The 27376-nt window shown below is 38.9% G+C and overlaps 2 protein-coding genes across 15 annotated transcripts in view; one reads left to right on the top strand and one right to left on the bottom strand.

The window, feature by feature from the left end:
- The window catches only part of CDK15 (cyclin dependent kinase 15), a 92772-nt gene extending 66263 nt beyond the window's left edge, over positions 1-26509 (bottom strand). Inside the window, exons 1-4 of one of the 8 annotated variants that reach the window (XM_019726820.2) lie at positions 26244-26509; positions 7726-7875; positions 7426-7523; positions 4362-4441 (exon numbers count right to left, since the gene is read on the bottom strand). In XM_019726820.2, coding sequence (XP_019582379.2) covers positions 4362-4441; positions 7426-7523; positions 7726-7845 — 298 coding nt within the window. In that variant the 5' untranslated portion in view covers positions 7846-7875; positions 26244-26509. Of the gene's footprint in view, positions 1-4361; positions 4442-7425; positions 7524-7725; positions 7876-8551; positions 8818-26243 lie in introns of those variants that run through there. The other 7 variants (XM_074340201.1, XM_074340174.1, XM_074340190.1 and 4 more) reach the window with 7 other exon arrangements.
- Positions 26510-26650: 141 nt separating this feature from the next.
- ALS2 (alsin Rho guanine nucleotide exchange factor ALS2) overlaps positions 26651-27376 on the top strand; it is a 75176-nt gene continuing 74450 nt past the window's right edge. For 3 of the 7 annotated variants that reach the window (XM_019726817.2, XM_074340137.1, XM_019726814.2), the window contains exon 1: positions 26835-27202. The gene's annotated coding sequence lies outside the window, so the exon portion shown is untranslated. Of the gene's footprint in view, positions 26788-26831; positions 27203-27376 lie in introns of those variants that run through there. The other 4 variants (XM_074340147.1, XM_019726815.2, XM_074340126.1 and 1 more) reach the window with 3 other exon arrangements.

The following is a 27376-nucleotide window of genomic DNA, read 5'->3' as shown; positions in this document are numbered from 1 at the left end:
TAGTCAAAGCCTTTCTAGGCTGTGAACTCTTTGAGGGCATGGACTGCCCTGTCCCTGCCTTTACAGCTCCAGCACCTAGCACAGGCCTGGCATGTGGTGCCAGGCAGTTGTAATGAAGACTGGATAGTTTATGTGGTAGTCAATAATGGAGACAATTCTCATCCCCAACCCAACTGGGCACTGAATTAAAAAGAGCTTATAGTTCCTGATGTTTCATTTTCTCTGGCCTGGGTTTCACAATTCAAGTCAAAGCGTCCTATTATGCACTCCAAGAAAAGAAATCATCAAGATAACTCTTAAGACAGATATTAAATAAGTAGTTATCTGATTTCGGGGGGAATTTTAATCGGATCACATACCATCATCCTGGCATCATTTTGTTTTATAAAAATAGGGGCACCCAGATGGCTCAGTTGGTTAGAGCTTGAGCTCTCAACAAGGTTGCTGGTTTAATTCCCACATGGGATGGTGGGCTGTGCCCCCTGAAACTAAAGATTGAAAACAGCAACTGGACTTGGAGCTGAGCTGAGCTGAGCTCTCCACAACTAGATTGAAGGACAATAACTTGGAGTTGATGGGCCCTGGAAAAACACAGTGTTCCCCAATATTCCCCAATTAAAAAAAAAAGAGTTAATTCTATTTTTAAAAAAATGTAACTATGCATATGTAAATGTCCATGATGTGATCCATGATGTGATTCCGTGATGTGATGTGATTTGATTGCATTCAGTGGAGGACTTCTCATTAACCTGGCCTGTCACAATCTATTTGTGGTAGCCAATGACTCAGCGGTTCTAATTGGTATCCTCTACCTCACTGTATGACCTTGGAGAGGTTCCTTGGTCTATTTTTGGCTCAGTTTTCTCATATATGAACTGGTAATAATTACTTTGTAATGTTTTCTACTAGAGAATGATATTAAAAGATTCTCAGTTAAAACTATTTCTGATTTAAACACTGGTAATTTAAGCAATTACTGGTGTTGTAGAGTCCATGATGGAATCAGAATTGACAAATATACAATATTATATATTATTTTCTTTAAAATGTTTCTTCTACATTTTGCTTAACATTTATACATAATGTATCATAAAAATAGGTTTTCATTTTTTACTGTTGCTAAAGGAGAAATACTTGAATTAAGGAGTTCTGAATTTATCATAATGAAGTAGAAAGGATTTTGAATAGAAGAGATTGGATTCTACCAACTATCAACTCTGTTCACTAGTTCTGAGATCTCTCAGTAACCTAATCTCTCTGAGGTTCAGATTCCTTCATCTCTACAACAAAAACAACACCTCCCAGAGTTGATGTAAGAGTTTTTAAAAAATGCTAATGTGTGTGTGGGGGTGTGGGAGAGCACATGTCATATGCCTAGTCCTCAAAAAAGGTTAGTTATATATATCACTGATTCCCAAACAAATGCTAACAGGCTGAAAGTCCTGGGTTTAAACCAAAAAATTCTAATTTCATAGAAAGATATTTAAAATAATGTACAGTATTAAGATATTGATACACCATTTAATTAAACTAGGAACATGTTTGATATAAAAAATTAAAACATGAAGATATTAGTCTATTCAAATGAAAATATTTTCTCCTCATTGGAAAAATATACACTTAAAATATAATTCTAGAGCCAGTTATGAAAGATTTTCTAAGTTGCTATGAAGTAGCTAATCTTTTTAATTAGCCAAGAAGTGAGGGTAGAGAATATGTCTATTGTATGCATTACTGTGTATCTAGCAGTCAGCAGAGCGCCTGGCCAGAGTAGGTGCTCAATAAATATTTGTAGAATGAATGCATAGAGAGTGGATGGATTTTTGAACCAGAGAGATTATGTTTGAATCACAGCTACGTATTAGAAGATCGATCTCCAAAGGTTGATAACAAGAATGAAAGGGGTAATACATGGAAATTATCTGGCATGGGTATTAAAGTGTTTCCCTTAGTGCTGTTCATAAGTTTGCAAATTCTTAATATTACATGTTAAGATCAAATAGGTTTCCAAATGACCAGATTAACAAACTGCCACATGTATTCCTCTTACATATGTGTAGAGAGAGATAGTATGTGTAGTTAAACTCGATTCAATAAATCTTTGGCTTACAGATCATCCGTGGGACCAGACTGTTCAGAAAAAGTAATTCCAGCATCAAGGCTTTTAAAAGAAGTCTGCATTACTCGTTCAGTTTTTCTGCACGTGGCTTTTGGTTGCCTTTTTAGCCAGTGACCCTAGATTTTAACTAATGAATTCCAGCTGTTGTAATTTTGCCTTCCAGCCCTTGTCATTTAACTTCCTGTCTTCCTGATCTCACATCCTTAAAGTTCTTACAGGAAAAATGGGACAGTGCCAAAGTTTTCAAATGAGGTCTCGTATCTTCTTGAGTGGAGAGGGCTTTCTAACAAGGGCTCCCAGCTTTTACACTGGTGGAAAAAGAAACATTCATTGTTAGAAATTACATGCCTAACAACCTCCAATGTGTCAAAAATCCTTTTGTGGTTTTTAATATTATATAAGCAAAGCATTCAGTAAGATAAGTCCTTTATTTAATATTATATAAAGCAAATCAAGAAAGTCCACTGTTGAATACTAAATGTAACTGCAAACACTTGCAATGGAGAGGCAATTCCTTGGTAAAGATGCAATGAAAGAAACATTTAGCATACAGAACAATACAGATCAGCTTTTCTGAACCATGCTGAGAACCATCTGTTAGCAAACCGGCAAAAGGTTTTGTCAAATGTCAACATGAAAAACTTGGCTGTGGGGAAAATGTGAGCAAGGCAAGCCTAAAGCAATAGGCAAGCTCAAGTGCAGGAAGAAAACACCATGAGAATGGGGTGAACCTGGGCCTCGAGATCTCTATGCTGGTGACTCCTATTACATTCGGAAATACTCTTTAACCTATCCACATTTCTTTCTAAATCTGATCATTCTTTTATGGGGACCACTAATAAGTGCATTAGTAAATGCAACTTCCATTATATTAAACACTGAAAGCCATGCTTTTCCTCCAGAATGCACCTGATCCTACCAGGCTGCATCCCTGGCTAGCCCAATAGCCAGTTGGCCCTTCTACTTAAATTCAAAATGACACATTTCCCAGGGGCTCCAAAAGACTTTTGAAAATGGCATCAAATTCAGTTATAAACTCATTTTCTGAATTGCTTTTATCTATGCCTGTTTGCATAACCCATCCTTCCACGCTCCGTTCAAAATCTACTGACTCCATTAGCCACACTGACACTAACTGGTTCTCATCTTAGTTTATGTGTTTTTAACCTCCATTATAACACTAGTTGTAACTGGAACCATCTGCTCTGTTATGTCTGAAAATGATATAGAGCAAGATCAGGCCTTTTCTTCTCATCCATCACAACACCCAACAATATGCTTTGCATACAAGATGTGCTCATAAAGAAGGGAAGATGAAGTAAACAGGGAGAAAGTAAGGCCAGGGAAGAGCCATTTCTCTGGGTCTTTGATGAAATGGATAACAATCCTGTTATCATTTTATTTCAAATGGCTCATATAAAAAGGTCAATAAATTGAAATTTTAATGATTTATTTTCACTATATTGGCTTGATTTTTATGTTATAAATTACTAGTTATCTTGATGATGGACAAGACATCGCTGAAGGAAAAGAACAAGAATGGAATAATAGACAATATTTGTGAAATTCTGAAAACAGATTCTGTGATTAGTGCTTTAAGTGCGTATTCTCATTTAATCCTCATAACAACTCAAAGAAATAGATACTATTATCCTCTTTTGCAATAAAATGAGTCTTAACTAGGTCAAGTAGTCTACCCACAGTCACACCGCTAGTAATAGATCTAAGATTCAAACCCAAGTTCGACTGACACCAGATTCCTCACCCACTTGCCATACTGCAGGGTACAGAGAAAACACAGGGACAACACTAAAATGCCTTCCCAAAGAGTTTTTCAAGTGCTATCTAAACAACTTATTATTTTCAAGCAAATGGTTTACTCAGAATTTGTGTGATTATATTATTTATTTTCTCTTTTACATGGATTTTTCTGGGATTGTATAGATATAGCCTTAGCACTTAGCATGGGACCAAACACACAGAAGGTACTTAGTAAATATTCAATGAGTTCATAGTCTTGGTCAACTAATACAATAGTTTTGAGTCTTAATTTCCTCAAAAATAAATAAAATGATAGTGTAAATATACTTGGAAAACTGGCATGAAGAATAAAATTGCAATGATATTACTTCTAGAAATATCTAGATGTATAGAAATATTTAGAATGTATAGACTTAATGCATTTTTTTCCCCAAATCAAGGACTTAAAATAGATCTGTTGGGTCCATTTTACTGTTCTTACCTTCCCGGATAGCTGTAAATGGGACTCCTTCTTCTTCATTCATGCTGATGACTTTTAAAGCCACTAGTTGTCTGTTTATCCTAGAAGAATGGGGGGAAAGGGCACACATTCAGATGATTCAGAGCAGCAATTTTATACTAAGCATAGTTAAACAAAAACAGTTTTTCTTCAAAATATATTCCAGCATATGAATCTGCAATATTTTTAAATTAAAAAGTTTAAAAGTCATATACCAGGGGTACCAAAAAACTGTATACAAGTGGACACTTTGGTCAACGTTGCTCAAGCAGTAGTTCACCACAATCAGAAGTGTCTGGACGCTGATGGTAACCACTTTGAGCACCTCTTGTAATTGCAGAAGTCAAACGTGACTTGTATTCATCTTTTGTTATAGGTATATATTGAGTATTACAATTTTAATACAATTTTCCTTTCTTAAAATATGTATACATTTTTGGCTATATATATATATATGACTTTCTTTTCCCTCTTTACCAAAGTACTAACTGTTCATTAATAAAAATTTGGAGAATAGAGAAAAGCAGAGAATGACCACGCCCCCCCCCCGCAACAAAGTCCATCTTCATAATATTTTCACGTATATTGTTCCTTTTATTTCCCTTTGCATACTTATCTGAACCATCCTTATTTTTCATCAGAATTATTGTAGTGACCTCCTAAACAATCTCCTTGCTTGTACACTTGTAACCCTACTGTCTATTCTCAACAGAGTAGCCGGGGCATCCATTTTAAGCAAAAGTCAAAACAAATCACTTCTCTGCTCAAAACACACCAGTATCTCCGCATTTGACTCTGAATACAAGCCAAATTCTTGTGGCCTCCTAGGTGCTACTGATCTGCCCCATCCCACTATTCTCTCTCTTCATCTCCTGCTCTCCACTTATTGTTTTGCTTGCTGATATAAGCTAAGTGCTGGAGAACATAGATTTTAATGCAAGTATAAATATATTACTTTTAGTACAGTGGGATTCATATCATATAATAGCTTCTTATTAATACCTTGTTTTTCCTCCATTTAACTTTTTCATTCTTGTATTATATTTAATTATGACATAATATTTCATCACATAAATATACTACAATGTGTTCAGCAGATTCCAAATGCTTTTAAATTTTTTCTAACTTTTAACTATTTTAAAAATATAGTGATGATCACATTTGTAAATCAATCTTTTCACACAGCCCCTATTATTTTTATAGGGTAAAGGTGCAATTGCTAAATTAAAGAGTATGCTGGACACATTTTTATTGTTTTGAACGCATGTTTCCAAACTGTGCCACAGAGTAATCGCACCACTCACTGATCATAAAAATGGCCATTCCAGCAACCCCTTGCCAAAACTGGGCAGAGCTGTTTTTTGTTTTCTTTTTATTTTTTAAGATTTCATTTTTTTAGGATAGTTTTAAGTTTACAGAAAAATTGAGAAGATAGAACAAAGAGCTCCCGTATACCTCACAACCAAAAGATTTTTTTTGGTCAAATATGTTTGGAAAATGCTTCACACTTTTTAAATTTTCTCATTCTTTCTTAGAGAGTCCTGGTCTACGTTAACATTTTAAAGATGTCGAGAGCACCACAATAAAGGATCACATTTGATTTTGTTCTAGGATACACTGTGTCAATTTGACAATGGTAACTGTTTCCATGAAAGCTCTATGAAGATGTCTCAGAATTGGGGCTCTCCAGAACATACTTGGATAGATGGGGCACCATGGACATTTCCAATCTTCCCTTATGGGTTCTGACTTAAGTGTTATGTATTGACAGACCCTTCCAGCCCAAAGGTTACATGGAATTCTTTTATCTATTCTACTAGTTCTTAGATTTTTTTATTTATTTAACTCTAATCCACTGGGAATTCATATTGTTTTTTTTTTTTTCCAAATTGCTAACAATTGTCCCAGCTCCATTTGTTGGACCATCTTCTTTTCCCTGCTGAGTTGACATGCCACCATAATTATATATTAGATCTTACTAATACTTGGATTTGTGACTTGACTTTTCTGGTCTTTTTAAACTCATATATTTTTTTATTTGTCTTTTCTTATACTTGTGTTATAATATTTTAATTACTATGTTTTGCCAAGTATAATGCACTCCTGTATAATGTGCACTCGCTTTTTTGGCCCAAACTTACAGGGACAGAATCTTTCGTTTTAATTTTTTTAATTCAAATTTTTACTTGTTAACATTTAGGTACTTGCTTTTTGTATTACAAAAGAATTTTAGCATTTATTTTTTAACATATTGTGGTACAAGAAATTTTATGTAACAAATAATTACAAAACACAAGAACATATACAAGGTACAAGAAATTTTATGTACCGGTAACAAATTTACAGTATTTATGCATCATAGAAGGCCAAGAACTCTTTGTTGTTGCAAGTTCCTCGTAAGTTCAACAAAATCGATTAGCATATTCCAGGGTATTATTTTGCATACGGATATTGTTATTGATTTCTAGAGTTACACTTTTAACTCCTAAGCATAAATAAAAGAATCAAAAACATTTTTATAGATAGGGAATTAGTACTACCCATGTATAAAGCACATCGTTATTTTTCCCTCACAAGTTTGGGCAAAGAAGTACGCATTATACATGGCAAAATACAGTATTGTAGCTTTTGAATATGTTTAGCGTACGTTAAGACTATACGTTAGAGAATGATTGATGTCTTTGCACTATTACAGTTTTTAATCCAAATCCCTGGAATGATCTACAAGACCCTATACAACAGCCCTACCATGACTGCAACTCCTCCCTGTCCTCATCTCCTTCCACTCTCCTCTTCAAGGGCTAGGCCTGCTTTTGCCTCTGGGATTTCTTCCTTGCTGTTCCCTCTGCCTGAAGCTGATTTTAATTTTAATTGGGGCATGGGAAGCTTTTCTTTCAAGGCTGTTTAAATCATCATGTTTCTTCCTATTGACTGTGGTGTCTTGCATAGGCCCCAAACGTCTGCCATGTGTCACCCGGCTTTACAATGTCACATCAGGGGAGTGGGATCCTCATCTCTACAGTCTCTCCCTGGTGGAGTCACTCACCTGCTAATCCCCTTGTAAACTGTAGCATAAGAACCTTCACCCAGCTTCTCCAAGTTCAAGTAAGATGAGGCTGCCCCAAAAGGGAGGTTCTTCTTCTGCTTGAGGGGAACAGGGAGAGGTGAGAGGTAGCAAAGAAAGAAAGCGTTTTTGTTTTTTTAATGTTGATATTTTATTTTTCCCCCAGAAAAATTTGCCAGAGTGTACTTGGGAAGGTCTGCTCAGTAATTACTCTGGAAATAGGGCCAGCCCCCCTAGACAAGCACACATTACATTCTTGATCAACATTAGCTGCTCACTCACCCACTGAAAACCTTGACTCAGATCCTCTTCCTGAAAAGAATCACTGTTACTCCGTGGCCTTTTACTCTTGAACTTCCAGTCACGGACAGCCTGACGTCCCCTGGGGTGAAATGAAGTCATGGAACATGATGCTTCTTTTAGGTTTGTTAGCTAGAGAAAAAAAGAAAGTGCAGGAATAAAATTTATGCAAAGTCAAGAATCAGTGGCTAGCATTAAACCATTTTTTATTTGCCTGATTTTCACTCTTCAAATGTTTTCTCAGCTTCCTACACTCCAAAAATCACCTTTCCTCAAAGTCAGATCCCTAAAATAAAGAACCCCAAATAAAATTATATCAATAGCTGAAACATTACATTCTTTCTTGACCTGAAAATATGTCTTTAACACTCAGGTTAACCTAAATTTCTCTGATGGATAATTTCTGATTTTTCCCTGTTTAATTCAGACTTCTTTTTTTTCATGTCCCCTTCATTTATTTCTTTAGGGGAATAATTTCCTAGTATGGTATTGCTAATAACCATGAGCTAATTATTGAATTTTGAGTCCACAGCACACCAATACTGCAGCTTCCTTTCTAAGATTCAGCTCTGTAGTTTAGTACTGCAGGGATTTTAAGAGAATAACAATTACTTTCTTGACTACAAGTCAAGTGAGTTTCGTGCAGCTCAAAACATAAGATTATTTTTGCTTCTTGGTTTACAAGAAAAATCCCCAAATTTGATAACAACAGCCATAAATTCTCTGTGACTTTAATAGACTTTTCTTTTTATTGGTTTAGACCCACGGCAGAAAAATCAGACCCTGCTACAGAAAGGGAGCCTCTGACCTCCTTGGTTTATCAGTAGAGGAAGATGCTCCTCCTGAGATACAAATACCTCGATCGCAGCCTCCATCATCACAGGCGCACTCCTCTGACAGCTGTGTGCATCGCTTCCCTCCCAACAGCGATGGCAGCTGCATCCAGGCTGGAGAGTCTTTGCACACAGCTCTTGACCCATAATCTTCTAGGCTCAAGAAGAAAACCCACACTTGCACCTCTCCCCCTCTGCCCCTCCTATCCTCGTTCACTGTTTTTTTGCCAGAGGTCAGTAATGCTGGAGCTTTCATATGACTCACATGAGGGTTCTGCCTGGAGCAGCCTCATGACTTCAGCAGTTTTCTTTTATTGGTACAAGAAACCATACATTGGAAAGGCGGCTGCCTGCACTCGTACGTGCACAACTGAAAACAGGATGGCTAACTTTGGATAGAATAAAACTTGGCACAGTAAAGGCTCCTATTCCAGCCACAAGTTAGTGCTAATGGTATACATAGTTTTAATGAATTTACGTTGCTTATCCATGTAAATAATAATGATATGTATTAGGCTTCCCTGGTGCTGAAGTGGACGTGTTGAGAGGTATTTTCTCCCTGCCTTTCATCTGAGAACATTTTGCTTTTCAGACTTTAAAATATATTTGCAACCTAGCCAACTCTTAGTAGTAAAATAAACCACTGAATCATAGAACAGGAAGAAACCTGAAACTATCTATTCCATCTCTTTGCCTTCAAGTAATAGTGTATTTAATAGTCCCAGAGGGTAGTCATTCATTCATTGATTCAAAAACTATCTAGTGAGCACCTGTGTTGTTATTACTATACAGATAACAGTTAACCAATGGAGGAGAGCGAGGGGTTTGCATGAAATATCTTCTTTTCTCCCTCTTTCCTTCCCTCTCTTCAGCTTCCTTCCTTAAATTTAATGTTTACTATAATAATATAATGGCATGTCAAAGATCTAGCTTAGCTAGTTTGTAGTCTCTGAACAGAACTTTTTCTGTCATAATCACCTAAGGTTGGTTATAGCCACAATAATGTACTAATCTGAGTGAGACTGAATGTAGGATACACACACACACACACACACAAAAGCATTATCATTAAGGGGAAAAAATAAGTCATGTCTATTATCACAACAATATTTATGTATATTTGATATCTGAATCTCACAAGAGATTTTTAAAAACCTTTCAGATAATTTAATTATGAGCATGTATTGAAGTTTTATTTCAAAATTGCCACAAGAGAAGAGACCTAGAACAGGCCAATTCAAAGATTCACTCAAATTAGAGACATTTAGTTTTAAAAAAAGTGACTAGGTACATTAATACAAAAAAGGAATATTTGGTTAAAGACTCTTAAACTTTTGATTGACAATCAACAGAGAGTGAGAGAAGCTAGTATCTCAGAATGTTTCTTAATTCCATTAGAATTTATCGTAATTAGATTATATTTTATCAGCAATGCTGATTTCTTCCTAAAAGGAGATTGTTAACTTCATCATACAAAAATTACATTCCAGACCATGTTTGAGGCAGTTTTTTTATTATCACTGTCTAATTATCATAAATTTTATAATTTTTAAAAGGTTAGCATTTTTATTAACCTCGGGGGTAATTCATCTAAGTCACAAGTTGCTGAACTAAAATAGCCTGATTCTTTTTTTTTAAGGTTTAAATGCTATATTTAGATATCAGAATGGGTTACTGAGGGCTATTGTAAAAGATCCTTCAGAATTTTCAAAAATAAAATAATTTGTGGTCTTGTTTAAAGTCAGTGAAAAATATTAAAATTAAATTACTTCTTAAGATGTTTTCTAGCTCTGAGTCTGAAACAATTTTTGTTACCAAAGATTTCTGAATAAGGATGGAATACTTAGATGATTTCATTTTGAACCGGGAATCAGACCCAGTTTGAACGCCACTCCAGGTTGGCTGGACCTGCCTCAGAGGCCTGGTTGGCTTCCTAATGGGAGAAGCCCAGCACGCTGTTTTGAAGCATGGCCACTGTTAACTGCTATCTCCCACTGTCATAGACCAAAGAGCCCACACACAAGAAGCTGACAACAAGGAGAGACTCCTTTGTCTGGTTACTAGCCTGAATGGAACAACAGAGGCTCTGGCTTCTCCAGGAACTTCCTGCAAGGGCCAGGAGAAACAATTGAGAAATGCAGGAAGTCCCATGGAGGAATTTTCATTATGAAACCAGCAATGTTGTTGTGGAGCTGGATCCAGCTCAGAAATACGCTCTATTTATTTGCTCTCCCTCCTTCTCTACTTTACTCTCACTTCCCCCTCATTTCTACTTCCCTGAGATTGCACATGACACTCCCACCTCCTCAAAAGTAAGTGTTAGCATATAAGCTTTTGTTTGAGGCTCTGTTTCCAGGGAATCTGTGTTAACACAAATGGTTGGCATTTTTTAATTAGCAGTAAAATTATAGGTTATTGATAATTTCAGGCTAGCTTCTCCCACACTACATTTTTGGAGTCCTTTTTCCTTCCTCAATTGGTGTATATTCAAACTACAATGTTTAATTGAAGGTCTGCACTTTTCCAATTTTTGCATTCTGTCTTTATTTAATTTAGCCAGATTATTAGGAATTATGGTCTAATTATAACCTTTCTACAATATATAGATTATTGCAAGCATTCAACAGATGGCAACAAGAGAAATAATGTGAAGTTTGTGTTAAAAACTTTAAAAATAATCCATAGATACCCACACAATAAAGTATATAAAAAAAAGGACATCTCTATATAATGATTTGCAGTGATCATCAAAATATATTGTTAAGTGAAAAAAGCAAAATGCTTTTGTGTATTACCTTTTGTGGCAAAGACATGAGGGAAAATATAGTCAGTAGTTTTACTAATAGTACCAGTATTACTATTATTATTTTGAAACTGCTGTTGGTGTATTTTAGGATTAAAAAGTCATTATGCTAATGTGATTAGAAACCAAACTTTTTAGCATAAGACAAAATAGACATAAATATCAAATCAAATAAATCAAGTAAAAATATGTGATCTTAAATTTGATTTGGAAACATTGGTATGAACTTAGGATATTTTCCCTTTAAAAAAAAGGAACCAAAAAGATCTAGAAACAATGAAAACTCAACAGCAATGAGCAATCCTAGTGCTTAGTTTGTGGTCGCTAAATAAGATTTTCTGCTGCGTCCAGCGCAACAAGAGTTCTGGGGAGCGAGGAGGGCAGCACAAGCTTAAAAAAGACAGTAGATGAGAGTAGAATGCAAGCGGGGCCAAGGGACTGCAGCCTCAAGGACTGAGCCCCAAATTGGGCCAACGCAGGGCTTTTATTAGTTAGGTGTGGAAGTAAAAGAAGTAAAGCTTGTCAATCTCAAGATCTGTGAATCCCATACATTATAATAGGAAACTGATTCAAGCCAATCACCCTTGCCTGCAGGCAGCTGAACTGTAAATCCCAGGAAAAGTACTTCACCAAGGGATAAAACCTTGATGCATATGAATAGATGGAGAGCACATCACTGAGTCACTTCCCCTGCAGGTAGTGGGAAGGAATGCAGCCACAGAGGCAGAGGCTCTCCTTAGCTGGGGGAAGGTGGGGGGCTGTGCCCACCTCTATGGACCCCGTGAGTTCCCCAGATGGTCCCCACATGGCTATGTCTGGCTTGGGTTGTCCCCCCTTCCCCCGTGGGGAGTCGTACCTGTCTTTGACTAGCCAGCCATCTTTCTGGAGCCAAACAGGGAGACATAAGTTGTAAGCACAAAGGTGAAGTAAAAAGTCCTTGAAAGGATCCATTTCACAGACTCTCCTTTCTTTAGGGGCAGGTACGAGGAGACAGATGGGGAAGGCAGCTAAAAAGAACCAAGCATCTATGGAGAAATGGTGGCTGAATGTCTGGAGCATGAAACCTTAGAAATTATCAAGAAAGATATCCCAGGCTAATCTTAAATTAATGGGAGTCATGTCAAAAGGACATAGGAGCCAACTTGTAGGGACTCCCATTTGGCTTAAGATGAGACAATTTGAATATGAAAAAGAATAATGACTGTACTGGATTAAAACATACAACATATGTAAAATTCATAATCTTATAGTGATTATAAACAAAAATAGTCACTTGGAGGTTTCTAGTGCACTAACTCATTACTCTGAATATTGATAAAGGGGGGAAAAATCAAGTATGTATTTTGCCTGTTCTATTCCAATTGTTTTTCCTAGGTTATCAAATAATTAGAGGGGAAAATTCTTAAGAATTTCAGCTAATAAAGGCAGAAGAAATGATAGGAGTAGAAATTCACTATTTGCAATCCCTAATGCAAATAGACAAAGGCTATAATCATCAATGGATGCTAAAATCATTAGGTGAAAGATTGATGAGCTTTGCAATGAAGGGTCAGGTGGACGCCATTCTGAATCCACTGATCAATCTTAGCTCCACAAAATTTGGGACATCCAGACATTATGTGCCTCCTGATGTGGTGCAACAAGAACATTGCACCACCTGTGATGTATTTTTGAGTAAAGAAAAGTTTAGTCTAAATCTAATCAAATGTCTAGATCTGAAATCAAATTATAAGTAGTACAGAGGATAGAGAAGTTAAATAACACCACAAGGAAGCAAACAGCCAAGTCAGAAAGGACAAATGACCTAATCTCTCTAACAAAACAATGGCATAAAAAAGAAGAGAATTCAAAAGTCTTAAGAGACACACATGCAATATGTAGACCTTGTTTGACTCCTGATTTGAATAAATCAACTATAAAATGACATCATTTCCCCCCCCAGCTTTATTGAGGTATAATGGGCAAATAAAGAATGTATATATCTAAGGTACACAAGGTGACGTTTTGATATATGTATACATTGTGAAATATTTACCACAATCAAGCTAATTAACATATCTGTCTCTTCACATAGTTAACTTTTTTTGTGTGTGAGAACAATTAGGATCTATTCCCTTAGCAAATTTCAAGTATACAATACAGTATTGTTAACTATAGGCACCCTACTGTACATTAGATCTCCAGAATTTATTCATCATTTACATCTGAATTTATATATATACATGACCAACATTTTCCCATTACCCCCACTCCGCACTCCCTGGTAATCACTGTAAAATGACATTTCTGGGACAATTATGGAAATTTAAATATAGTATGAGATGATCTTAAGAATTTATTTTTAATTTTGCATGGTTATTATGTTTTTAAAACAATCCTACAGTTAAAGATGCATACTAAAGTATTTATAGGTGGAATGACAGAATTTCCTTGCTTTAAAATATTCCAGAAAAATAATGTTGGGAATAAAAATACCCAAATTGGTAACAATGTTGATGATTGTTTATACTAGGGGATGGCTATACGGAGGTTCATTTTTGTGTGTTTTAGAATTTTCTAAATAAAAATACTAGAAGAAGAACAATATTCTTAAAAACATGTTCACATAAAATCCACACATTTCGATTATTTATTTACTTCCTTATATTCCTGCCAACTTCCATTGGGGGAGGTGAGGCTTTAGATAAAAGTACAATAGTAGTAGTAATAATAATAATAATAATAATAACTTGCTCTGTGTCAGGCTCTGTGCTGATCCTCCAACTCCATGGCAATGAGTAGGCACCATTATTATCTCCACTTAGTCACAAGGGTACAGAGTCTTAGAGAATTTAAATAACTTTCTCAAGGTTAATAAACTAGCAAATAGTAGAAAATATTTAAAAAGCCCCCCAAAGACCACTACATTTTCCAAATTTTATTTAATAAGGAGACACTGATGTGCACAAAAAGCACAATCTCTCTGTTTGGTCTCATTCCTCATTGATTGTTAGGCCTAGATTTAAATTAGTTATTATATTTAGGGTGAACCAATAATAGGTGACTCTAGTTTATTAATCAGGAGGCATGTGACATCATCTTTGGCCCAAATAAAAGCTAGAGTACGATTCTTAAATCATACATCTTCCTTCTTCCTGGAGTACTTTTAAGCTTTTTTTTTCTCTCGAAACTTTAACATGCTGAGAGTGCTGTCTGTTGACAATATGCAGAAGTGCCAGCAAATGGTATCTGGGTCTCTGTGGGGACAGAGCCAGGAGTGCAGTTTCCAGGCTTTCCGCCTCACGTGGAAAGGTGCTGGCTCAGGCAGTAAATGGCCATCAACTGTGATTGGATGGCCATCAGCTGTAACCAGTGAGCCACTGGCCACTAATATAACTGCTGTGGCTACGCTAGCAGCAAATGGGGGCTAGCAAGGAGATGGTGGCTGAGCTAGCAAGAGCGGTTTGGGCATGACTCCCCTATCTATGGCTCTGTGGGTGTTCCTTTTTGGCCTCACCATGTCCTGCGTTCTTATGTGGGAAGCGGGACTAGAGACCCTGCATGAGTCCCCTCATGACAGCCCGCGTGACAGTCTCCTTTGTACCTTTATATGCATTTGCGGTCATCCCATCATATTATAATTGCATGTTAGTATGCTATTTACTTGTACTTAGTTTTCACCATGAAGTTGATGGTGTAAGTGCCACTGTTATCTTCTATTTCCACTGCCTTCAAGAAAGACTAAGCTTCAAAACTAATGAGTTAATGAAAACACATGTGGAACAAGATGGCCATATTTCCAAATTCTACAAGTTCTTACTGATTTAAGAAGACAATCTCTAGAGCCCTGGGAATTTCTGCTCAGAAATGCCAAATGCCCCTGTTACCAGTTTTCTAGCCTTAAATTCTGCGCTTTTAGCTGTAATACTAGATTCTGTCTCACGTTCAGGCTCTCCCCACATCCTGGCCTTCACTTATGAAAGAGTAGTTTAACCTGTTGTAGATCAAAACTGAACTACAGATGGAATGCTCAAGAATGCTGAGTGATTCCATATGTGCAGGTCCATATTCTAAAACTACTGAAAAGCAATGACAGGTTAAAAAAGACATTTCACAGGCAGGTAAAGAAATCTAATTGCAAGGTGTTCCTGTGACAGAATGGCTTAGCTTGTGAAACAATGCAACTATATTGAACACTATACCTAAAAAGGACCATTTGTCTAAAAACTGTACAGGAATCCTTGGGAATCTGTATATACAGGAAAAGTGAAAGACTCCCTATTTCCAAGATAAGCAAAAAATAAAATTACGTTTCTACAGACCAGATGTTTTCTCTGTTGTTATTCGCATCTGTATGATTGCTTGTTTGTTTTAATTTCTTGAGTCTGAATGCATTCATGGAAAATTCCAGAAATGACTTGAACGGATGATTTGTTGCCCACTGAAATGGAGGACACCAATTTTATATTTAATAATCCACTTTCAACATAACAGCATGATTTTTTAAAGAGTGATTTAATGTTCTTTTTATAAAGAATAGATTTGTAAATATAGCATAATCAGGTTCCATGATAAGGCAACTTGTCACATATTAGTTTTCCCTGACACGCAATGGGTCCAACAACTCAGCACACTGTTCCCTTATACATGGCAGGGAATTTTGTTCCTTGGTGGTCAGAATGGTTTCCTAACTCACAGAGAAGAATTTTCTCTAGACGGTAAATATGCCTCCCTGAAAGTAGAAGCTGTGGTGTGTGCCTTCCATCTGCAGTTTCCAACTCCATGCCTCTCTTTCTAACAGCATCTCACAATCAATGTACAAACAATCAGAACAATTAGTTCAGTACAGAAAGCTGAGGCTGCAGACTGAAGAATAATGGTACTTTTGTACAACTTGTCATTGTTAATTTCTGTGAAACGCAGTAAGTGCTCCCATAACCTTCTCTAACATTGCCCTAAAGTTTCTTGCTCTGTCAGTCAGAGATTGGAAACCTGTCCTTTTTCATGCTGAAGCTTAGCGCACTCCATAGTACTAGAAGTAGGAGAGTTTTTGTATTATTTGAAAATGGCTCCTGCAAGCTACTATTGCTTTAAAATATGCATATATTGTGGGTACATAAATACAAATAAACATAACTTACAAAAACCTAACTTGTAAATTTTTGATACCCGCAAACTGTGTGGCAGACACTCGGGACTCCCTCTTCCTAGCTCCATCCTAGGATGCCTGAACCCCTTCAATCCCAATTCCAGAAAGCAGCCAGCCTTGTACCGACAGCACCACCCGGTGGCCAGGATGGAGAACTGGCCAAATCAACTTTTCCTCCCTCTAAACTCCTTTTTACTCAAGAGAATACTCCTCCCAAACCCCAAATCTATCCTCCCACCACACATTTACCCCAATTTTTTTTGGACTTTGCCACTTACAACCAAGGTGACTCCACCTCTTTCTCAAATCTACACATGTCCTTTTTAAAAACTCTTTTTTTCTTAACCCCACCCAGTTACTTTGTCCTTCAACTGCAGTTATCATATACATAAAAGCCTAGCAATTGTTGGGGCTGGGCAAACCAAACTTGGCCCCAAGGTTCTGAAATTGAGAGGGTTTAACCACGTTTTTAAAAATCGAGTTTTTATAATCTGTGCAAATTGTTTAGGCCTCTTCCCCTGAGAAATACTTTGCTCTCCCCAGCTGCCAGGAGCCACTTGGCTCCCGGCCATGGCAGAGCCTCGAGTAACAGCCAGGGAAAGCTGATGGAGTGGGAGACCCAAAGTAAGAAAAGTAAATTAAAAATAATAAAGAAGATAGGAAGGGGGGGGAGGAAAAAGAGGGAGAGGGAGAGATGGGGAGGGAAGGCGGGAGAGAGAAAGTAAAGAAGGATAAAAGTTCAACGTGGGGGGCCCATTGTGGGGGGCTTCCTTCCTCACTGCTTCCCACCAGTGTCCCGGATTGGGATGAAGCATAAGAGGACACAAAACAAAACACTTCGGTAATTAAGACAAGTCAAAATAAATAATCTTAATGCAATATTTTTAAAAATCAAACATTTTTAAATGAAAATAAAAAATTAACGTCAAAAAAATCTATGATGCACAAAATTCAGTATCAACATTTCAAATAAAGACAAGCTGCTGCTTGTTTGTTTTACGACTCTGTCTCCACGCAAAGGAAACAGTCGTTTCCAATCAGCCCGCGGTTCCCGCCGCGTGGCAGCGGGTCCCTCGGATCCCCCATCCCCACTCCCACCTCCGAGGGCGGGTTATGAGAATTGACAGTAGTGTACGAACAGATTAGCAACGCGGGGTTTTATATAGAGATGTTTTTCCAAAGTGTAGGGCTTTTATTAACTTTCTCCGATTGAGTCCAAATATGAGAGGATATTTTGATTTGTGTACGCATAAGGGCGCATGTTTTTCCTGTTGCCCAAGGCTCCAGAACGGCTGGATCCCGAGCTGCTTTCCGCTCACCCGCCCCTTCTCCTCTGCGCTATAGAGCTGCATAGCTTCCCGGGAACTCTTCATCCTTGTCCCTTCAAACATGATTTTCTTTAAGTACCTACACTCATGAAAAATTACTTACTGAATACCAAAGGATTTTCCTTCTCTTATTTAAATTACAGAGTATTGCAAAAGTATTGTTTTTATTTACTTAATTAATTTGTATTTTTCATGGCAAACACACATCTTTGAACATCATAAATCACATAACATTTGCAGATTAGACCAAGAACTCAACCATTATTTATCTCACTGTTTCTATGGGAAAACATGTTGTTTCAGACAACTCACTTGCAAATAAATACTTGGGGCACTAGTTTTTGTAGGTTGGGGCCTAAATGCTTTATTTAAATGTGTATAACAATTTAAATGCTATACATTGTAATACACACACACACAAAAGAGGCCCTTTAGCTCAAACTACTGTTCTTTATTTTTAGCAAAAAATAAAAGTGACTGTACAATGCCCAGCTTGAGATCAGAATGCTAAGATATGTCAGAACAGGTTTTGTCAACAAAACTTAGGAACGGGTGGCTCAGACGGTTGGAGCTCCGTGCTTGTAACTCCGTAACTCCGAAGGCTGCCAGTTCCATTCCCACATGGGCCAATGGGCTCTAAACCATAAGATTGCCTAGTTCAACTTCTGGAGTCCCACAAGGGATGGTGGGCTGCGCCCCCTGCAACTAGCAATGGCAACTGGACCTGGAGCTGAGCTGTGCCCTCCACAACTAAGATTGAAAGGACAACTTGACTAGGAGAAAAGTCCTGGAAGTACACACTGTTCCCCAATAAATAAAGTCCTGTTCCCCTTCCCCAATAAAATCTTTAAAACAAAAACAAAAACAAAACTTAGACAAGGAAAGAATAATAAGAGGTTTATTGCAGCGCTATTCACAGTAGCCAAGACTTGGAAACAACAGAAATGTCCATTGGTAGATGACCGCATTAAGAAAGAAACTGTGGTACATTTATACAATGGAGTATTAATCGGTTATAATGAAGAATGAAATCTTACCATTTGCAACAAAATAGATGGACCTAGAGAATTATGCCAATGAAATAAGTCAGTTGGGAGAAAGATAAATACCATATGATCTCACGTATATGTGGAATTTAAAGAATTGAATAAATGAGCAAAGAGAAAAAAAAGAATAAGAGAGAGAAGTGTAACATTATTAGGCATATATTACATAAAAGTAACTCAGATATAGAAGAATATTTAATTTAAATATATTTACATTTTATTAAAATATGCTTGCTCTAATGGTTATTTATATGTCATAATACAGGATTTATGAACATGTTTCAACAACTCTCATATAGCCTTGTGCTTTCATTCTAAAAATAATAAGTTAGCATTTGCTTACCTACATTTGGTGATTAGTTATTTTAATCCACTAATTATTTTTGGTATGAGATGAGAAGCATTTCTATTTAAATCATTCCCCAAATTACAATATGTCATCAGAAGGTCTTTGCTGCTCATTTTGGTCATTATCTTCTTGCATGAGGTTCACCCACATAGTAAAGTGCTCCCAGATGTCAACAAGAGTTGGGTGGCCCTTTTCTAAAATCTCAACCACTCAGAATCTCAGCATCCATTTTTTAAAACAAAGGTCTAAATTGTTTTTAACTAGGGAGATAAATGTAATCTAATTCAGTAAGAATAAAGAGTGTAACACACACACACCCTCTATTTTCATGGCTAAGTAGAATAAGATACAAAGACTACAGCTCTGCTTTGAAAACCCAGATCTTTCTGTGGTATGCTTTTTAAATTCCTCTTTGATCATTTCTGATTAAACATCCTCAAAGACTCCCTACTTCCAATAGAATCAGTCTAAATTCCCTCCGCTTGGCTTCTGACAACCAGACTCTATCCTGCCCCACCCACCACCGAGCCCCTGTCACCCACCTGCATGTCACTGTAGCCACAAAAGCAGCCTCACTAGCCTGGCAAACATTCCCTGCTGATCTGACTCAACCTTCACGTGTTTCTCATCTGACATGTTCTTCCCTGGGCTATATCTATCTCTCCTTTAAGGCCTGGCTGAAGTTCCATCTTTGCTCTGAACCTTCCCTTGCTTCTTTGATTCTCCCCACCCCATAACCCCATCTCTCCAAAGGCTGAGTTCCTGGATCACTGATTTTCTGAACTGTGCATTCTAATTACTATTTTCATTGTTTTCCTAACAAGTTGGTAATTACATTCTTTGAGGGTATGAGCTATATCGATCGTATACTCCTTTCAGATTCCTGATAAATGGGTGTTAAATTAAATAATACCACTTATTTATGTATGTATGTGAAGGTACCCCACCCCCACACATACACATATACATATAGAGGACGGGAACCTAGAACCAATGTTTAATTCTTTTTCCTTCTGACCCCACTTTGAGCATAACCCTGTACACTGCCCTCCGTGATCTTATCCTGTTTCCAATACCCACCTTCACTGACCCTGTTACTTCTTTTCTGTCATCCTCTATTAACTCTTTTTGAACCCTACTTTTTCTCTTAGTCCTGAACTCTCTATTGGCCACCTTGATCCAGTTGAAGTGTGTGTGTGTGTGTGTGTGTGTGTGTGTGTGTGTGTTGCAGGGGGGAGGGGGACAGAGGATTTGGAGTTCGGAGTTTAGAGATCTAGATTTGGAGACCCAGGTTTGAGTCCCTCTGCCATTTAGAGTAGTTGGATTAACTTGGACAAGTCAATGGGCCTCAGTTTCTTCACCTGTATTTTAGGAATAATTATACCTATTATGGGGCTGTTTTAAGGATAAAATACACATAAGAAGTATTTTGCAAACAATATATTATAAAATACATATATTGTGTTGCAATATTATCAAAATTAGTCCAAATATAATTACCTTCCAGAGGCTGCATCGCCCTTCCCCCCCACCCCCCACACACAGATACATATTCACACACTCACACATGGATTGTCCCAAGGCAGGTAAACCATTGCCTTCACTCCTTTAGAAGATTGAGCCCAGGAGGACCCTTGTCTTCTATGACTTTTAAGGAAAGGAAAGTGGGAGAATCACTCCTCAATTCCTCCTAGTGAGTAATCAATGTGAAGACCAAAACTAGAACCAATGTCAGTCAGGGTCACTGGCAGAAGAGGCAAATACTTAAGTCTGTATCAATGAACTGCATTTCAACAAACTGTTAAATTGCAGATTTCAATAAACAATTTTATTGAACGGTGGCTAAAGTACAAAGTACTGTGCTAGTCTCTAGAGAATAAAAAAGTGAGAAAACCACTGTCAGAGAGCTCAAAATCTAACAAGAGAGACAGAGACATATGGGTTTGCAAATTAGTGTGATACATGCCATGCTAAAAGAGCTTATATTTATAAGTAGCTTCAGCACAAATTATGCACTGAGAGTAAAGAGTCTATGACGACATATAGGAAGACATATGGTCAGATTATTTGGAAACAGGAAATCCAGCAACTACTTTTTTTTTTTTTTTAATGCTTGGGTTTGGGGTACTTTTCTACACCTGGACTCCACACCCCCTCTAGCTACTGCCCCAGTTTTTCACTTGCTTGTTTGTTTGTTTGCTTGTTTTTACTGCCCCAGTTGTTTTTTACGTTTTTGTTTTTACTGCCCCAGTTTTTTTTTTATTCCACTTCACAGCAAAACTTCTTGAAGGAAATGTCTCTCCTTCCTCATCTTCTATCCTCTTTTTAACTCACCCCTAATAAAGCCTCTGTTTGCTGCTCCTGCCAAGTAACCAGAGATTCCATCTTATCAAACACACAAGCTACTTCTCAGACCTTACCTTACCATACTCTTTAGTGGCATTCAACACCATTTAGCACGCCAGCCTCCTTGAAAGCCTCTTTGATTTCTCTGAAGTGGACACTTTCCTATTAGTCCTTCTACCTCTGTGGGGACTCCTCTACAATCATCTTTCCTGGCTCCTCCTTCTCTGCTCAAATTCCAAGTTTGGGCAACTCAGTGCTCAGTCCTGGCCTTATCTATACTTTCTTATCTATACTTTCCTCCCAGGTAATTTCATCTATTTTCCCTTTAGCTTTCAATGGCAGCTATGTGCAAATGATTTTCAAATCTCTCTCTCTAGCCCTGACTTCTTCCTAGCACACCAACTGCCAATGTGACACTTCAACTTGGGTGCCAGAAAGGTATCCCAAAGTCAATATGTCAAAAACAGACCTCTTGAACCATGCCAAGATGCTTCTCCTTAATCTTCTGAAGTTCAGAAAATGGAATTCCCATGAATCAGTTGCTCATAAAAAAAAAATGCAAGCAGCATACAAGTCAAATATCATGTGTAATCCATCATTAAATCATGCCATTCTACTTCCAGAGAATGTCTCAAATCTATCCAATTCTTAATTTGCACTATCACCCTAGTCCAGGGGTGTCCAAACTTTTTTCAACGTTTTTTACCAAGGGCCATATGCGGTAAAATACACAAACAGCTGGGCCACTCACTCGAGGTGAAGTACGTATTGCATCACCTGGTTTATTTAAGTAAACTAAATATATTTTTGGAATTTGCTGCAGGCCAATTAAAAATGGATTGCGGGCCGCAGTTGGCCCATTGGCCGCAGTTTGGAGAACCCTGCCCTAGTCTAAGGAATCATTCTGTCTCATCTAGCCTAATGCAATACCCCTACTTGGTCTCCATGCTTCTCTTCTTACTCTTCTGTATTCAGTTAGAATGAACTTAAACAGAAAATGTTAATGTTATGAAATCTCAACCCTCGAGTAAACTTTTTTCTAATATTCTGTATAATGAAGTAGGAAGTACACAAAGCATTACTAGAAAGAATGAACTTTCAAAAACAGAAATCAGGTCACTCCCCCCTTAAAACTTTCTGATTATTCCCCTTGCATTTAGAATAAAAGACAAATCCACATCCTGGCCCACTAACCCCTACATGATCGCTACAACCTAATTTTCTACCACTCTTCCCCCTCACACACTCGCTGCTAGATATTTTTGTGTTCTTTCTGTTTCTAAAACACACGTTATTTTCCCCCTCAGAGATCCCAGCAGGATTCTGGGCTAGACCTTTCCTATCTTCTCACTCTTTAAAGAGAGGGTCTCAGAGCTCAGGCCTCAGACTGTTTCTATTTACCATCGACAACTTCCAAAGTTACATCTTCAGCCTTGATCTTTCTCCTCAACACAAGACTTCTACGTACAACTACCTGTTTGACATCTCCATTCAGATCCTCAATAGCCATATAAACTATAACATGTTCAAATATGAATACTTGGTACTTCTTCCCTATATCCTGAAACACGCTCTTTTCCCTAGTATTTCCCATCTCAGTAAATAACAGCACATTTTTACCAATAACTTAGGCCTTAATTCCTCTCTTTCTCTCAAAGCTCATGTCTAATTCATGAGCAAATACTATAGGTTTTACTTTCACAATATATCAGTGATCTAACTCCTCCCTACCTGCTCCACTGCCACTCCAGGGCACGCCATCATGACTGTTTGCCTCAATCATTGCAGTCACCTCTTGCTGATCTCCCTGCTTCCATTTTTAAACTCCTGTACTCTGATCGTTCTCCACAGAGCACAGGAATCAGCTCTCACTACTCCTACATGTTTCCATTATTGCTTCATTAATCAACCATTCCAAAACTTAGTGGCTTAAAGCAAAAAATTATTATTTGTTGCGAATTTGGGTTAGGAATTCAGGCAGGGCTTAACCAGGCTGTTCGGGTTTCCTTGGCATTAGCTGGTATCCATCACTCAGCTGCATTTAGCAGTAACTGGGCTGGCCTGGAAGGAACTTGATGGCTTCACTCACATTCTGGCACCTTAATGCTCTTCCACGTGGCCTATCTCTTCACATTTTCTCTTATCAATCTGTAGTACCATTGAAGCTTCTTTAGAACATGGCACCTGGTTTCTCGGAGGGAGATCTGGAAGCTGCCAGTTCTTAAGGACTTAATTCAGAAGTCTCAGAACTTCATTTCTGCCGCATTTTATTAGTTAAAATAAAAATCACGAGGCTAGGCCACATTCAGTGGAAGAAGAAACAGATTCCATCTCTTAACACCAAGAGATCTCTAGAGACTATCTTCCACACCACCAGAGTGCAAGTTCCATGAGAACAGGTTCATTATCAGGTCTCCTTCATGCCTAGAACAGTGCCTGGCACATAATAAGTGTGGAATATTTATTTAATCCATTAACTTAATGGACAAGTGAAAGAAAGAGTCTGAAAAGGTGAAGGAAGGGTCTTAAGGAGTAGGAGGAAAACCTGGAAAGAGTGTGTTCCAGAAGTCTAGAAGGATGAGAGAAAAGGGAAGATAAGACTATACACTTTTTTCATACTTAAAAGTAAAAATAAGTGAAAAAGGGCTGGTCCGGTGGCTCAGGTGGTTGGAGCGCCATGCTCCTAATGCCGGCGCGCGCTACCATGTGCCGTAGTGAATGGCCAGCGTGAATGGCCGGCAGCTATCGTGAGCGTCCAGCAGCCGGCGAGAGCTGCTCTGAGCTATTATGAGTGACCAACTGACAACCAGTGACTGACTGCCTCAGCCATGGGGAATGCAAGGCTCATAATACCAGCATGGGCCAGGGAGCTGTGTCCTACACAAATAGACTGAGAAACAACGGCTTGAACCAGAGTGGGGGATGTGGAAGAAGGGAGAAAAAAAAAGTAAAAAAGCACATTTAAACTATATTTGTAATGTTACAAGTTCAAATAATGCAATATTGCATAGAGTGAAAAGTGAGTTTTCCTCCCTCCTTTGTTTCCAATTCTCCTCAGCATCAGTCACTTTTAAATGTAATCTTTCAGAGCTAATATATGCATATACAAAGACACGGATATGTATCACACCTCTCTCTCTAAATACACATCTAATACACAACTGGTGGAATACAATACATGTGACTCAGAATCTAGCTTTTTTTCCTCTTAATAATCTAACTTCCAGATCATTCCATATCAACACATATACATTATCCTCTTTCTTTTAAATGGTTGCATAAAATGGTTCCATTCTTAGACTGTATCATTAGATTCCAAAATTAGGTGACTACTGGTTTCAGTAGACCTGAAAATGTACAGATTGTAGATTGTGATAAGGAAGAGAGAGGTCATACAGTAGAGGTAGAAAAGTGGTTGTAAAAGAAAGGAGGTCAGAGCCAACAGAAATTAAAAGATAGAATAGACAGGAACAGGCTTATACCCTGTTTTCCCAAAAATAAGATCTAGCCAGACAATCAGCTCTAATGCGTCTTTTGGAGCAAAAATTAATATAAGACACGGTATTATATTATATTATACTAGGTCTTATATTCTAGTAAAATAAGACCGGGTCTTATATTAATTTTTGCTCCAAAAGATGCACTAGAGCTGATGGTCCGTCTAGGTCTTATTTTCAGGAAAACACGGTATAAACTGAAAAATAAGAGTAACAAGAGAGGTGGAGATTGAAAATACACAAAAGAGAAGGGATAATAATGGAGCAAAGTCTCTAAGAGGATTGGAAGGGATCCTGGGTTCAGGTAAAGAGATTAACGTTGAGAGGACAGAATACCTCTTTTAAGGAAAAGGAAAGGAAGGGTGGGGCTGCAGGTAGGTTTTGTATTAATGGCTAGTGAGAGTTAAGGAAATTCCTCCCTAGTGGTCTCATTTCTTTCAGAAATGTAGGAGGCAAGTTTTTTATATTTTACTTTTTTTTACCAAAGGAGGTGGATGGGTAGAAATCTGTAAGAAGGTAAGAGAGTGAGCCGGTTGGGAACAGCAGGGGGAAGGGAACAGAAATTCTGAGTAGCAATTTGTAAAGGACTATTAGGCTTAACAAGATTGCCTGGCCCCATGGAAGTCCCGAATGAAGTTGGACACCTTTGGTTTGCACTGGTGCCAATTCTCAGTGTTATGTGATTTCCAGCACTGGTGCAAGAGTGGACAACATTGGTTGAATTGTTACAGACTAAAGGTTTTGCAGATGGGCGAAGGATCAAGGAGGCAATTGAGCTGAGAGTGTTGGTGAACATGATAGACCATTTATGCCAGGAGCTTCAGATCCTGACTGCACTTCCGCTGTTGATGGTCTGAATACAGGTTTACAGGTTTATGATGGCACACCGCCTAGAAGCAGACGGCTCTCACCGACTGTCTGTCAAGAATAGCGGCTCGGGAAAATCTTCATGTGAGGACTTGGGTGCGAGGTGAGATGGGGTGGGCTGTGGCTGCGACAAGCAGATTGTCGTGAAATTGTGTGCTGGGCAAGCAAATTGGTTTTAATCATATTGTATACCGGGGAGCCTTGTGGGAATCATAGAAGAGGCCAATTCATTTCCTCCTTCCTTACTCGATCCTTGAGGGTTGCCACTAAGTAGTATGAAAACAGTATGAATACTAGACCAACCTGCGCGGGGAGGCGATGGCGTCACTTGCGGCGGCGGAAGCGACTACCGTTAGGGTACAGTCCATAGAAGCAGTTCGAAGCTATTTTAGCCTTTTCGCTTTAAAGAGTAGCTAGCTTACTCTTCTGACTCTTGCAGTTCGAGGTGGTAACAAAATGACTACAACTCCCAACCACTCTAGCAACCAGCAGTTACCATGGCAGCACTGGGGTAGGTAGGCCCCAGCGACTCCACGTTACGTCATCGCCCAAGTGTGCTTCGGTGCTGGTGGTTCCGCCCTTTTCTAAGGGAGAGGCGGTACTTCTAAAGATGCTGTCCACGGTGGCCAACGCCTCTTGGATAATTTTGATCCGTACCAGACGCCGTCGGCACCTAAACTCCGCCTACTTCGGGAGCAATCCCGGTCCGCTTTCACTCTCACTCGCCGCCCTGCAGCCCCGCCTCTGCCTGGAGGCCCCGCCCCCCGTGAATCAGCTGATCTCGCGGATGCGCTGGGCTGCAAGCTCGCTCCGGATACAGACCGCCGTGCTGCGGGCGGAGCGTCAGGTGAGCGAGCGCGCATCCCCTGGGTCGCCACTTGGTTTCGGAAGGCTGACTGGCCCGGGCCTCCTGTGTGCGGGAGGCGGGATCTGGGAGCGAGGCGCAGGTCCAGGCCCGGGAGCGCGCTGCGGGAACCCAGGGAGAGGGCGCTCTCATTCCCAAGCCTGCATCCGACCGACGGCGCCTGCCAGCAGAGGAGCACCCGACGCCGCTCCTTCGCCCCGGCCCCAGGTTCTTTCTCCCCCTTTCCTCCCTCCCAAGACGGGGCCCCACTGCGGTGGTCTCAGCCGCGTGAAATTCTTTCACGCGCCCCCTTCCCGGCTCCACCCACTCTGCCTTTCACCCATTCATTCATGAGGATTTATTGAATGTCACTCCAGGCGCTGAGCGGATAAACCCGGGTCCCTGGCCGCGAACATTGGTGAGAGTCCCAGGCGGGTTTGCCCCAGGAATGCAGATCGCGGAGAGTGGACCGAGGGTTGTGGTGGCTTAAAAAGGAGGTTGAGGAAAAAGAAAATGACTTTGATATTAAGAATTAGTAGTTTAGCTAAGTCCTTTGGTGTTTCAGGTGATCCACCAGAGGGTGGTAAGTTCT

Source organism: Rhinolophus sinicus, linkage group LG01 (genome assembly GCF_036562045.2).
Source record: "Rhinolophus sinicus isolate RSC01 linkage group LG01, ASM3656204v1, whole genome shotgun sequence".
Lineage (NCBI taxonomy): Eukaryota > Metazoa > Chordata > Mammalia > Chiroptera > Rhinolophidae > Rhinolophus > Rhinolophus sinicus.
The sequence above is the reverse complement of the archived record's forward strand: the minus strand, read 5'-3'. Positions and strand labels throughout refer to the sequence as shown.